This window comes from Haemaphysalis longicornis, unplaced genomic scaffold (genome assembly GCF_048455015.1).
Source record: "Haemaphysalis longicornis isolate Haplotype H1 unplaced genomic scaffold, Haemaphysalis longicornis Haplotype H1 scaffold_261, whole genome shotgun sequence".
Lineage (NCBI taxonomy): Eukaryota > Metazoa > Arthropoda > Arachnida > Ixodida > Ixodidae > Haemaphysalis > Haemaphysalis longicornis.
In genome coordinates, this window is record NW_027526320.1 from 248,891 (window position 1) to 262,631 (window position 13,741).

Genomic DNA, 13,741 nt, shown 5'->3' on the forward strand with positions numbered 1-13,741 from the left:
TTGTCATCCCCGCAGACCTTCGTGACGAAATTTTGGAAGCGTCCCACGACGACCCGTCTTCCGGACATCTCAGCTCGCACTATTGCAAAAATTAAGGCGAAGTACTTCTGGCCCCGCCTTACATCTGACGTCACCCACTACGTTCGGAGTTGCCGGGACTGCCAGCGACGAAAAACGCCGCCGACAAGACGTGCCGGACTTCTACAACCGATCGCCGTCCCGCGGAGGCCCTTTCAACAAATTGGAATGGACCTTCTAGGCCCGTTCCCGACGTCACGATCGGAGAACAAGTGGATTGTCGTAGCGACAGACTACATGACGCGCTACGCAGAGACCGCCGCTCTTCCGCGGGGGACTGCACAAGAAGTCGCCAAGTTCAATTCAATTCGTAGATTGATATTGATCAATATCAATTCGTAGATTGATATTGATAAGGAAAATGCAAATCACAAAGGAGGCAAAGTGGGTTCCTCGTTAGGGGTGTCGTATGATGCATGTTAAGTCCAGGGGAAGCAAAGAGTTAGATGTAATGGAAACCCTGTGAGGCCTGTTACAAACAGCAGGGGGGTTCTAAAGGGTCGACATGTGGTGCTTCAAATCGGACATTTTTCCAACGTGCTCGGAAGCAAAGGCAGACTTAAGTATCACTACAGTTGCTTTGTGAATGCGAGTAATCGCCTAATGGTTAGAATCACCATTGGGGCCTCTTTTTGCCTGGTGTGTTGACAGCGGCTTGGTTCAACACAGCCGCTCTTCATTTTGAACAAATTCTCTGCCCCATTATGGTTAGATGAGAGAAATCCCATTGTTGGAGCACAGCTGCAGTAAATCGTTTTTCTGGCCGTAGCTTGAGTGGCATGACTTAGCTAGCGTAAGCATGACTCGGAAATGTGGCTAATGTGTTTTTATGCCACGCAACTGCCTGTTCTGCCTGTGTCTTTAGACTAATGCCGGTAAGTGCACCACGATGCCCAAGGTGACCGACCACCTTGCCACGTTTCTGTTGTACCTGTTGCCCTCACTGCAACTGCTTTTGAAAACGCTAACTGCCTGCTGTGGCAATGAATGCTTTGCTCTGTTGTGGGGTTTTTCCTCAGTGCGTTTTGGCGGGAGAACACTGCGAGCCTGCCTTGGCCAATTTCGTGCAGAGCCTCCAGTATTTCCCAGCTTGAGCAGCCGAGGGTGGAAACATGCGCGATGCTACAATGTTAGGCCTAACGTTGTCAACTGGTACTCACCGCAGCTCGACGTACAGTGAGTGTGACTTGGCGAAAGCAATAGTGCGTGGTCATGCTCAACTTTCCCACTCTTGTGTTCTTTCTGCTTTTCCTTTCATTGTGTGCGCACAATAAATGCCGTCTAGTCATAGCTGGGCACCCGTGTTGGTCAGCTTCTCTGTCCTTCCACCCTGTTTCTTTGTACCATTCTTTTTTTTTTTTTTTTTGCCGCTGTTGTTTATCAGTTGCGTGTGAACAGTCGCGACACAAGGAAGTCAAATGTAAAAGGGGGAGGAGGATCTTTAAGAAAAAAAGTCCAAACCAACAAGAAAGAAAGATTCACTGTATTTGCATTAGGCTGATTCTTTTGCTGCTTCTTCTGCTGAGCCACAGCGGCCCCTTTGTCCAGTCCTCTTCTTCACCTGGGCTGTTTCTGTGTATCCAGCGCAATGAGATGCAGCAGAGGTATTGCAGTGTGTGTATCGTCACAGTTCCTCTTCCCTTCCTTCCCTGCAGATCCAGCAGTTCCTGGAGTTTGTAAAGACCATCTACCGGGAGCTACCCAACCACCTGAACGCCATCTTCGAGCCCCGACTCCCGCTCAAGTTCAAGGAGCTGAGCGAGCTGAACCTGGAGGCCGTGCTCCAGGAGACCTTCACCCTCACCAACGTCCAGCTCGAGAAGAAGGGCCCCGACGGGAGCTGCGCCTCGGTCGGTGGCCTTGGGGTACTACACTGGCGCCAACGCTGTTCCCAGACTGCACCGTGTGTAAATTGCCCGGCAGGATGCTTAGGTGGAGCAACAATCAACTCCGCTCCTGCATTGGACTGCAGGCTATGAGTGTGCTGAATCAGCGAGAAATGGAGCGGAAGATTATAGGTGTAACATTATGGGAAAAGAAGAGAGCGGAGTGGGTCAGGGAACAAACGCGTGTTAAGGACATATTGGTAGAAATTAAGAGGAAATGGGCGTGGGCAGGCCATGTAATGCGAAGGCAAGATAACCGTTGGTCATTAAGGGTAGCAGAGTGCATTCCTAGAGAAGGCAAGTGTGGCATGGGGCGGCAGCAAGTTAGGCGGGCAGATGAGATCAAGTAGTTTGCGGGGATAAATTGGTCGCAGTTATCACAGGACCGGGATAGTTGGAGATCTATGGGAGAGGCCTGTGCCCTGCAGTGGGTGTAGAGAAGCTGATGATGATGAATGAGTGTGCCAGTTGTAAGTTATGATGCCTGGTAACAGAGAAGGTGGTGACAGTTTGGGGGAAAATTGTTTCTAAAAGCGGGGTGACGGCCGCTAGTTGATAAAAGGAGGGGAAAATGAGAGCGTTCTTTCTAGGTGCACCACTTGTGATGCTGGTGTAGCGAGAGCCATTTTTAATAGAACTTTCCCCAGCTGTGAAGGGAGTTCTGAAGCCTCGTGATCATTACGAGGCTCTCCGCATACTTTACGTCGAGTGAGAGTGTAGTGGTTTGATTTCCAGCTACCAGCCTACTTCCGGAGAAAATTAAGTATGAGACATGCCCATGATTGGGAATTCGGGACAGCTTAAACGATTCCGAGGCATCAGCTTTGGTGTATGCCTAGAAACAACAGCTTTGAACTGGGGATTGCTACGGGACCAAAGTGAGTGCTTCTACAAGCTTTCTCTACGGCTTCTACAAGCTTTCTCTCCTTTCACTGTTTGCGGAAGATGAATCATTGTTGTTGAGTTCACAAGCCTGATGAATAGCCAGACCGCACAGCTTCTTCCGCTGTGTGCTCTGGCTGTTCATCACGTTTGCAGGACTCAACATCTGCGATGCCTCTTGATTGTCGTCCCGCTGTGTTTCCACAATGGAAGCAACTGCAGTTCATAACGAATGGCATCGCATCGAAAGTTAAAATGTCTGTTACAAGCCAGACCAAAATTCAAGGATAACTTGTCTGTTACAACCAACCATCTTCTACATCCGATGTCTGTTATAAAAGAGGTCGATTTAATCGGAAGGATAGGGCGGCCAACCATGTGGGTGAATAGAGTCTCTTATACCCGATTGTCTCTTACATCCATGCCTTTCATAACGAGGTTAAGCTCTATTTTGGCACGTTACAGATCCCCAGGTGGTCAAAATTAATCCAGAGCCCTCCACTACACTGAGCCTCACAGCCCAGGGGTAACTTCGGCGCGTTAAACTCTCAGGGGTGAGACAGCTGCGCATATTGCGCACTTTTGATACAAATCTGCTTTCCTGCGCCCGGCTGCTCCGAAAGCTTGAAAATTGCAAAAATTGCGCCAAACTGCTCCAAAACAGTCTGAGAGCCAAGGATTTTAATGCTCCCGCCAGTTTCAGTGGGGAAAAAGGCTTACTGACGGCATAATTTTCCAGCACCCCCAAGGTGATCCTGCTTGTAAAGGTTTAATTGATTGATCATACAATAAAAAACCCGCATAAAATTGTCCCCAAGATAGTTTTTTCGAAGGTCACCATGTTGGGTTGCACATTGAGTTTTTGTAAGTTTTCCCATGGAAAACAATTGCAAAGTCCTGTAGAAAAAATACGCCTGTGTACTCAGGCGACAAACTACTGGTGACAATTGATGAAAAGACGGCACTTTTCGGAGCGCCGTATCTCCAGAACGACATTACTGGGTGCCGCCATCTTGGTGTGGGGAATATTGGAAAACATGGCCGTCGGGCGAAGCCGTTGCTCGTGATTCAGGCAGAGTGCTCTTCGCCGATTTCTACTGTGGTTTTGGTTATGGGGGTGGCTGGGTTTTCATTTAGTCGTTTGATCTGTTGAGGGAAGTTGCGTGACACGAAGAACGGGAGTTCATCAAAAACAACGTGGGGCCCGTGAATTTGCCGTGTGTTGGCCTCGAGTGAGAGGCGCGGTGCGTGCTTGAAGTGAAATTTCGGACTCATTGCGGTGTTATAATAAAACGCTGAGTTATTGCTGCCTTTGACAGCGAGCTTGCGCGTGGTGGAAATGAGACGATCTACACTGCAGAAGTGGCGGCGCAGGCTACATCGCCGCAAAATGTTCAAGCAGTGGCCGATAGCGGGACGGGCTATTATTGCACGCTAGTAATAATGGTTTATTTATCTGAAGTGAAATTTAATGCCAAGAGGAAGGTGGCTAAACATACCAACGTTATTCAAATTGTGATCGTAGTGAATGCGCACCTTGGGGATTGAAATGGGAGGGCTGGTGGGGTGCGAAGATCGTCACCTCGCTTTGCGCAACTTTTGCAATGCCTCTACAATTGTGTGTAAAGCCGAGTCTGGGATTACAAAAACAATAATTTCAGCATTCACATGATAATGAAAATGCCTTACGATTGCTTAGTTTTTCGATTCGATGTTTTCATCGGCCTTCCATGCTATCTATGCATAGAGCCTAAGAATTTAAAAATGGCTTGTAAAAAGGTAGTGCAGTTCGTGCCTTGTGATACTCTAGTAGACAAAACTTCATTGAAAGGCTGTTTCAGTGTTATCCATGTTCAAAACCCATTAAAAAGTGCACTCCCCCCCCCCCCGAGTTGCCAAAAATTTGATTTTTAAACTCCTAAGGTGACGTAATAAATGTCGTCATTCTGCTCCAAATCAAGGTTCTTCTTCTCCAAAATCGAGATTTCGCTGCTCCAAAAACTGCTCCCAAATCTGATTCAGCTGTCTCACCCCTGAACTCTCCAGAATTTAAATCTGAATAGTCCGTGTCCAGATGAGAGACCAGCTGGCGTGCTCGCGTAAAGCTGAAAGCACACGTTTGTGCCCAAAGCTGAGGCTAGCAGAGGCGTGCGAGTGTGTAGGTGAATACCACGTTGAGTGAGTTTCTCTCCTTCACGTCGGAGAGACAGGGATGGCTGAAGTGGTGCGTGCGTGCATGTGCAGTACAACGTGATCCCGCGGGCGGTGCTGTCGCTGAAGGTCCTGGCGGAGCTGCCCATCATTGTGGTGCTCATGTACCAGCTGTACAAACAGAACGTGCACGACGACGTGGCCGAGTTCATCCCGCTCATCCTCAACACCATCACCCTGCAGCCCCTGCCCCAGCACAGGTACGTAGGGGTGCGAGTTTCTCTCCACTCTCTTTCACCCTGATCCCTGCGTAGGCGCGGTGACTCTGTTACTCGCCTCTGAGCTCTCTCTCTCTCTCTTCCCTTCTCTCGCAGTTAAGCATGCACACGCAGGGCCTCTTTCCCTGGCTCCTCCCCCCCGACTGCTAACTCGCACCTGCCTGCCCTTCTGGCCGCACTGCGAATGCCGCTCAGCGCAGAGTTGTGCGCAAGGGCGTTGGCGGATTTGTTTTGAAGTGCATGAGGCAGCCTTGACTTGTGAGAGGAACGTTGATGAGCAGCCACAGTTTGAGGCTAATGCTTTTTACACACTGCCTCAGGGAAGGGACTTTGCTTTCGCAACATTTATTTTCCCCTTTTTTGTAGCTATGAAATAGGGCGGCTTTTCTTGGACACAGCTTTACGAGTTTAAAACAGCTCCCATTTTGGAGGAAGGCTACTTTTTTTGGTGTTGCCGTAAGGATCTTTATCTTAACTCTGCTGCTGCTCTCCCAATTCCAAAGATTCCTGAAAAGGGGTGGGGAGGGAAGAAAAGCTGACGTGCTGAAGGAAACACCAGTTCTTGTCGTCTTGAGGGCGTTTCGGTGTATGTCAGTGATGAGAGTCGTGTGCTGTGGCGAGACCGGGGCTTGACCGCCGGCGGGGGTGGTGTGCCGTGTGTGTGTGCAGGATGAACCCGTCCTTCAACCGCGAAGTCTTTGTGGACTTCATGGCGGCCCAGATCAAGACGCTCTCCTTTCTGGCCTACATTGTCAAGATCTACCAGGTGGGCGAGGGCTCTGGGCCCCTGGGTGGGCTGGCCCCCCTGGCTTTCTACCGACCGGCCACCCAGGGCACATAACAACCTGCCAGCCGGTCTCTGTGTCGTACGTGCTTGGTGGTGGCCTTAGACGAGAGGAGTAAGGAGACTATAGGCGCACTCGCGTAGGTGACCCAGACCGTTCTATTGGTTGAGGGGGATACTAGCCTCGCATCCAGCGGTTGCAGCCCAGCATGTGGATGGCCTTTCCCCCCTGCCGGGACTGCACTCTGTAGGCATCACGGGGGTGGGTTTGCCACTACTATTTTAATGCAAGATTGCTAGTAAATTAACCATGGCAAAAAACCACTGTGGTCTCGCATACCGAGTTCCGTTTGTGAGGTAATGGCCGCAGATTTCACTATCATGTCTTATGCTAGCACGAGTTCTCTTCTCAGAGGTTAAATGCCTCTTGTGTCTAGAGAAATAAGTGGCGCCATGATGGCTAGGCATTTTAAATATCTTTTGATCTTAGCTACCACATAATAGTCGTGCTGGCAAGCAAGTGAACAGTTGGTGGCCAGCAGGTGATTAGACACCAATGGTAGTTTAATTGCCCTCGTGCTTACACTTGAAATTGAAATGGGTCACCTGCCTATGCTGTGAATGAGACTGCCTCAACCGTTGCTGGGGCCGCATTGCGGAAGCCCCAGCTCCAAGCTGGCCTTGGTGATTTTCACTGCACGCATACGACAACTTCGCTGGGTTGCCCTTTTCTCGAACATAAAGATTGGCCTATTGCCAAAAAATGATGTCTGTCGCCAGCGATGTCAACATAAGCGACGCAGTGCCATGCGATTGTCTTGCTGGTAAATGGCACATAATACGTTCTTACAAAAAGGTTCTTCTTGAGGAGTTTTGTTTTGTTTGGTTATTCTGTTCAGCAGTTGCAAGGCTAAATTGTGCTGCGGAGCGGCTTCGAATTTAAGAGAGAGTAAGTGTTCTCTATACTCTGAGGTTGGCAGCAGTGGTGGCAAGGTGGAGGATGTTGGAGATTACTGAATCACCAATCTGGGGATTCAAACGATAGGGCATGCCAGATACTTCCTATACCCAAAACTGCGTGTACCATACCCTGGAGAGATTTAAAATTAGCCGTCTGTTACGTATGTACTCGCACGGCCTTCTGCTTGTTGCCCTTAGGCACTGAGCCTCTTATGCTTAGTCCGTTGCGTTTATGCAGTAAAAGTGTCAAAGTAGCTCCTATACTCGATACAAAAAAAAAAAAAAGCTTTTTGAGGAAGTACTGGCAGACATGTCTGGTTCAGCACCATTCACCAGCTGCAGATGACACTACTTCGATGTGAATTGCTCCTTCACGATGGCTCAAAATGCTGCCAGTGTAAACTAGATCGGTTTAGTTGGTCCCAAGCAACAACTTTCTGGTTCAAAGTATATCACAGAGGGGACCGCACAAAAGCACCAGAACGAAGAAACTTCAACGAAGTGCAACGAGTGCCTGTACGCCGCGGAGCAAACCCCCGAGCCAGCAAATTGGCCAGCTACCAGACGGCACTGTGTGCTCAAGGTGGCGGCGCCCTTGACGGACGTGTGCAGGCTTGAAAAGGAGGGAGCTGTTGGAGATCTTGACCAGAAACGGGCGTTTGTTGGAAACGTGGAAGAGAGGGCTTAAAGTTGGAGATTTCGCGACAGCCTGTGGGGTAGCTTTTCCTCATGGCAATGCATGGGGGAGTCACAAAGGTGGCGTACAATGTAGACTACGATTGTCCCGGTTGGCTCATCGTATCGTGGACACGTGGCGGCGTGCATTTCATGGTGAATTGCCCGCCACACAAGTAGCGTATGCTGCAAAGACAGGCACCCCTCATCGGTAATGTATGGCGTCCTGTAGCGGTGGATGGGTGTGGTTATTACCTCTGTATGACCTTTAAGGAGGGACTTGGCACCACTGGAAGGAAATGCAGACGCTGCAGCAACAGGTGGAACTATGTTTTACTGTCATCTGTCTGTCAGAATTAGCCATGGCCAAACGCTCTGCCCTGGGGGCAAGCAAACTTGTCTAATAGTCCGGAAGCTGTCCAGTGCTAGGGCCCCGAGATCTGTACATACAGCTGAAGTAACTGGGCCATCAAGAACAGTGCTGGGACAGACCAGGAAAGCTTGACAGGACTGGACGCTGACTAACGACAATGAGCTTATTTCGCCATGGCGGGATATATACACAGGAATTTGAAAGTGAAATGAAAACATGAAACTGCGTTGATACTTACACACAGGATACGTGCGCAAAGATAGCAGTTGTTTATCGAGAAAGTAATTCTCTTTTTTCTAGCAAGTTGGGGGAAGCCATGCTGACAGAGGAGTTATCTTGCTGGTAGATTTTATGGGCTTTGAAAATCTCTCTATTGCACTGTCCCTTGTACCCCCCCCTCTTTCGTGCGGTAAGTTGTTTCTGTTAGAGCGTTGTGCAGATAAGCAACTGCCCTTTCACTTTTTAAACATCTGAATATAGCGAGCCGCAGCGCCAGAGGTTTCCACTGCCTGTACGTTGTGTTGATAAGCAACTGCATTCGGCATTGCAAGTGCAGGGGGGGGATACTGCTTGCGTACTTGTCACGTTGTTCTGCGGGATGATGAGAAATGCAGCTGTGGCCCTTCCAAACACAAACACGAAGGAAGTGTTTGCTGTGCTCATGGTTTGTAAGACCCTGCAGCAGCGGCTGATGTGGGAAAAAAAAAAGACAAATTAAAAGACCGCGCTTCTGTTTTTGGAAGGCCTTCGTTTGAGTGATGGTAAAGAAATAATGGCTGAAAAGTAGGTGGCAATGTGGTTGGATTCACGCAGGTTTGATTACGTATGGTGCGGTATTGCTTATAGTGTGTATTTTTACGGCTCCCGCGACATACATGAGCGGCCTACACTGTAGTGCAGTTTTTTGTGAGCCCGCTGATCGACTGGTGCCACTCTGGTATTGTTGTGGGGTCACGCACACAAAAAAAAGCATTCAGCCATTTGACACAGCACACGCTGCCTGCTGTCCTCTAACTTAGATAGAAATAAAAGAAAAATGGGCACCCTTAGTTCGTGTGTTCCATTTGCACATGCGTGATAACCACAACTGCCCTTGCTTTTGGCGCACCTGTAGAGCTAGCAAGCCCCACTGCATGGAAAATTTTTTTCTGTTAGAACATTGTGCAGATAAGAAACTGCCCTTTCTCTTTTCGAACACGTGGAAATAACGGGCTGCAACGTCATGGTTTCTATTACCTGTACGTTGTGGTGATAAGCGACCGCCTTTGGCATTGCAAATGCAAGGTGGGGTGAAAAAAAAAAAAATCTGGCTTACGTTCTGATCACATTGTACCACCCACATTAGCTGCTGGGCAGTGCTGGCGCTACGGGCAGCCCCCACCTCCTTGACTTTGACAACCGCACCCCGACTGCTCCTGGTGGACTCATTCCGGGTCCAGCCAGTGAGAAATTGATGATGGCTTAGAGGTGGCCATCCACTACCACTCAGGAGTGCGTTTTCCGTTGCGAGAGTCTAGTGCTCTCGCCTTAACCACGCTTTGGATGACCGGTGCATGGCATCCAAGCTGGGCAGCCCGGTCTTGAGGGTTCTCCTCAGGCCGGATACAATCACTCCGCGGATGGCCTCCGCTGTACAGCCCGTCGCTGCAAAGTGGCGGGCACATCAAGGTATTTGGCCTTCTTTCCGCCTTGTGGGACCCGTTCTTCTAGATGCTAAGAAACGGAGATGGCCCCCCCCCCTCAAAACACGAGCACAAAGTTAAAGCTGTTTTGTGAAACTATGCAACAGCATCCAATGTGGAAAAAAAAGGATAAAAAAAAAAGACCATGCCTGTTTTTAAGCGGTGTTTGTTTAAATTATGATAACGAAAGAATGATTAAAATGTAAATTGCGATGTGACTGGATTTGTGCATCTTTTGCTTATAGTGCGCTACCGCCTATAGTGGGGATTTTGACGGCTCCTGCGACATGCATTATAAGCGGTCTACACTGTAATGAAAGGTTGAACTAGTGGGACTGAAGAATAACAGCACTGCACTGTGATGTAGGCACGTCAACAATTTGATTCTTGAAAAAGTCCCCGACTGCATTGTGTCTCTTCTCCTTGAAGGCGACAGCGAGCATTTTTTGCTCCAATGGGTGAACGTAACGGAAGCCTTCCTGTTCGTCTTCTTTGAAACTAAACAAAACACAGCTGGCATTCCATCCCGCCATCCCTTTTTTAGGGACGGCCACACTGATGCTTCGTAATCTTCATCCTCATTGCACCACACACCACTGCGCTTGTGTCCACTTGACATAGTCAACCAAGAATAAGTCTTCCATAATGGGCACTATGGTGGTTTCAGATTGGTTTTACTTAATTTTAAGGCGGCAGCTTTCTTACACCCGTCTACTGCCATTCCCATCTAATGTACCTTCTAATGTACCCCCTTATACCCGTATAATGTCAAAAATCTAATGCCATTCGCCCTAATGTCATTTTTGGTTTATGGAGTTCCGCACTGCTCATTCGCCTTCACGAACGCCGTAAATATGCCTACTCTCGAACACGATGAGCACCAAATGAAACCCAAAACACTCTCAGCACCAGAGTGTTGACGCGGAAACGTAGCTGAACTTCAAAATAAGACAATTTTTCGTGCACTCTTGGTGGCGAAGTTCTGAAGAAGATGAAGTTCACTAAAACAGCAGCACAGGGCAAAACATTCCGTTACTCGTTTTTAATTTTTCGGATTTGGCTACCGTTGGCAGACGACGGCATGCAGCTGCTGAAGCCACTTTTAGAAACGGCTTACACCATTTTTAGAAAACACTATTTCTCACAACATTTTCTTTCACAGAAAACATTTTTAACCCTTGTAAGACGTTTTTCTTTATGTTAAAAACTCCTAAAATACGAGGGAATTTCTCTTTTCGGTCATTATCACCATCATGGCTGGCACTTTGATGCCTTTGCGTTTTTGCGTGTAGCGCGGCCCGCCCAAATGATGTCATTCGGTATTTTAAGGCCTCATGTGGCACGAGTGTTAGTGGGACCAATAGCGTCCTGTCAAAAAACATGCATTTCTCCTAAGACTGGTTGGTAGACCGAAAAGGCCTGGTAAAAAGTACCTAATCAATGGTCCGAGGGCCTCCATAAATAGACAACTTAAATTGCTCCTGAAAAATTGTCTTCCTAGTAGAGCGCCTTTGTTTAGAAGTGAAGCCGATTTCAGGATATCAATGTAAGCTTGGTCTTTGCAAGCAGGCTTTCCCACATTGCCTGTTCTGCAGTGAAGTACGGCCCATCTATGAAGGGAGTGGGATTTCAGAAAACGGCTCTAACTCTTGTGTAACCAAAAGTATCCCGGAAACAAATTACTTGAGTCTACATGCGTGAAACCTGGCTTTTATTGTGTTAAAATGGTCAGTTGATCATCGCGAAAAAAGGAATGGTCCTGAATAAGACAATAGATGCAGACATCATGAATAAGATGTACAGTAATATACCGTTATCTCATAAATCATGTATCGGTATACATTTAGATCGTTCGTAGATGTGTTTACTTGTTGCAGCGAAAAATCGCCGCTTTAGCGCTTCTCTCAACTTCCTTTAGGAAGGTGTGGTAGATTTTTATCGTCTTCTGTTCTTTTTTTCGTTCCGTAAGCGGCAATGCCTAGTGCGTAGGAAACGGCTGCGTTTCTCTGCCCGTTTGTCAGGCGCCAAGCCGCCCGCGCTGCCGCATTCGAGTGAACTGAATTTTTTAATATACAGACTCCCGGGAAGCCTAGCCGGACCAAATCGTACAGTTTGAATGATCCATCAATTCATATTATTGAAGTTGGAATTAACGAGATTTCACTGAGGTGTAGGGTAAGCACAGTTTAAGGGAAACTGTGGGGATGGCGAGTGACCAAGTTTAAACAGTTTCAGCATACAGCAGCTGGCATAGCTTGCGTCTAGCCAATCGCTCAGCTAGAATGCGGTAGTGGGTGTCAGTTGTATGACATTTGCCTCTGGGATGTGTGACCAAATAAAAGGTACGTCACGAAAAACACGTTGTACTTCCATGCTGCGTCCTAACGCTTACCACTGCAAGAAAGATCAGTTCTTGTTGAAACATTTTACATTGAATGGTAAAAGGGCGAGGTTCATAGGTGGTCATTTTGGTGTTATCGCATTTTAAATCGTGGTATCAGTTCGGTGGTTTTACATTGTAACGCAATAAAAGGTACGTCACTGGGGTTTCGGTGATTAACTGTCATAGCCTTTGCACCAGGTCTAGAACCCAGGCGAGCTTCCTCCGAGCCGTGTAATCGTCTTAACGAGCGTTCACCGAACCCGAAACAGAGCTCTGCTGCTGCGGCTGCATCGACCAAGCATCGTGGACGCACATCAGCTCGACGCCGCAAGCACAAAAGACGGGAAAGCCGTGCTCTCAGCCTGGCCCGGCTCTACGTTGTGAGTAGGCGTGGGGTACAGCCGTAGGAGATGAGCGTGCTGTAACGCAATAGATAAGAATAGGGTTAGGAGATAAGGTGGGTGATTGGGAGTGCACTGTGGCGGCGTGTCTATCGTTTGTTTACCTAAAGCCCCACAGGGGTGCGAAGGAACTGGGCAAAATAAATTACCGTACTTACCCGATTCTAACGCGGCCCCGATTCTAATGCGCACCTGATTTTCCAGGCAAAAAAAACTGAAAGAACTTGCACCTCCGGTTGTAACACACACGGAACTTTGTGACCCAGAAAAACGAATGCGAAAGAAACAGGCGATCTATTTCCCGAAGTAATTTCACTCATCTCACTCCTCGTTGCTCTCCGAGCGCTCCTTGTCGCTTTCCGCTAACTACAACATCTTGTCCTCAGTGTCGTTAAGCGTGTTCGCGATGCCACACTTCTGATCGAACGTTCAACCATGGTCAATGGGATTGTGGCCCGCGCCTCGCGCACCCAGAGGCTCGTTTTGAACGCGCGAGAGCCGCTCATAAGCCACTCGTGGAAGCGGCGCACCTTCGTTGCCACTGCTGCGATTGCTGTTATCAAGCGCGCAAGTGGAACGATTTGACGATTTGTGTGAACGCTGATAGAAAAGCCTAGGCGCCTAGGCTTCCATCGTCCAAAAAATCGTTGCTAAAAGCTTTGGCGGCATCTTGAGATGGCGATGACGATGGGTGGGATGAAATTTCCGCTGTTTCGGCAGTTTCGGTTTCGTATCCGATTCTAATGCACATGCCATTTTTCGGCCTATTTTTCGGAAAAAAGTGCGCGTTAGAATCGGGTAAGTACGGTATGCAGCGTCTAGGCTAACTGCGTTGTGTAATGATGGATCAGGGTTGTTACCAGCAAAGGAGGTAAGGTGGTTTTGATCGCTGTCTGTCTTCGATGCAAATGGATTGTTAATACCGATTGCCTGGTGAGCTTGTGACGCCAATGAGTGCGGAAAGGAAACACAGGCACGGTAAGGAGGACCGTGCTTGACATCGGTGGCGAGTAAACTTTGTGAAGGACATGTGAATAGTTTTTTTTCTTTAGATGTATAATATAAAAATGACTTTTGACCTCCTCTCTGATCACAGCTTCAGAATGAGGAAATTTAAAATTATTTGATCTGAACAAGTTACACGGTTGCCTGTCTTTTTTATTATTATTATTGTTTTCTCACAAAAATGATTTCCAGTGCAAGGCACG

At 48.2% G+C, this 13,741-nt stretch overlaps 1 protein-coding gene across 1 annotated transcript in view; it reads left to right on the forward strand.

Moving 5' to 3' along the window:
• The window catches only part of LOC144172843 (transformation/transcription domain-associated protein-like), an 82,073-nt gene that overhangs the window by 28,605 nt on the left and 39,727 nt on the right, over nucleotides 1-13,741 (forward strand). Inside the window, exons 7-9 of the mRNA XM_077701461.1 lie at nucleotides 1,734-1,928; nucleotides 5,091-5,257; nucleotides 5,945-6,041. Coding sequence (XP_077557587.1) covers nucleotides 1,734-1,928; nucleotides 5,091-5,257; nucleotides 5,945-6,041 — 459 coding nt within the window. The remainder of the gene's footprint in view (nucleotides 1-1,733; nucleotides 1,929-5,090; nucleotides 5,258-5,944; nucleotides 6,042-13,741) is intronic.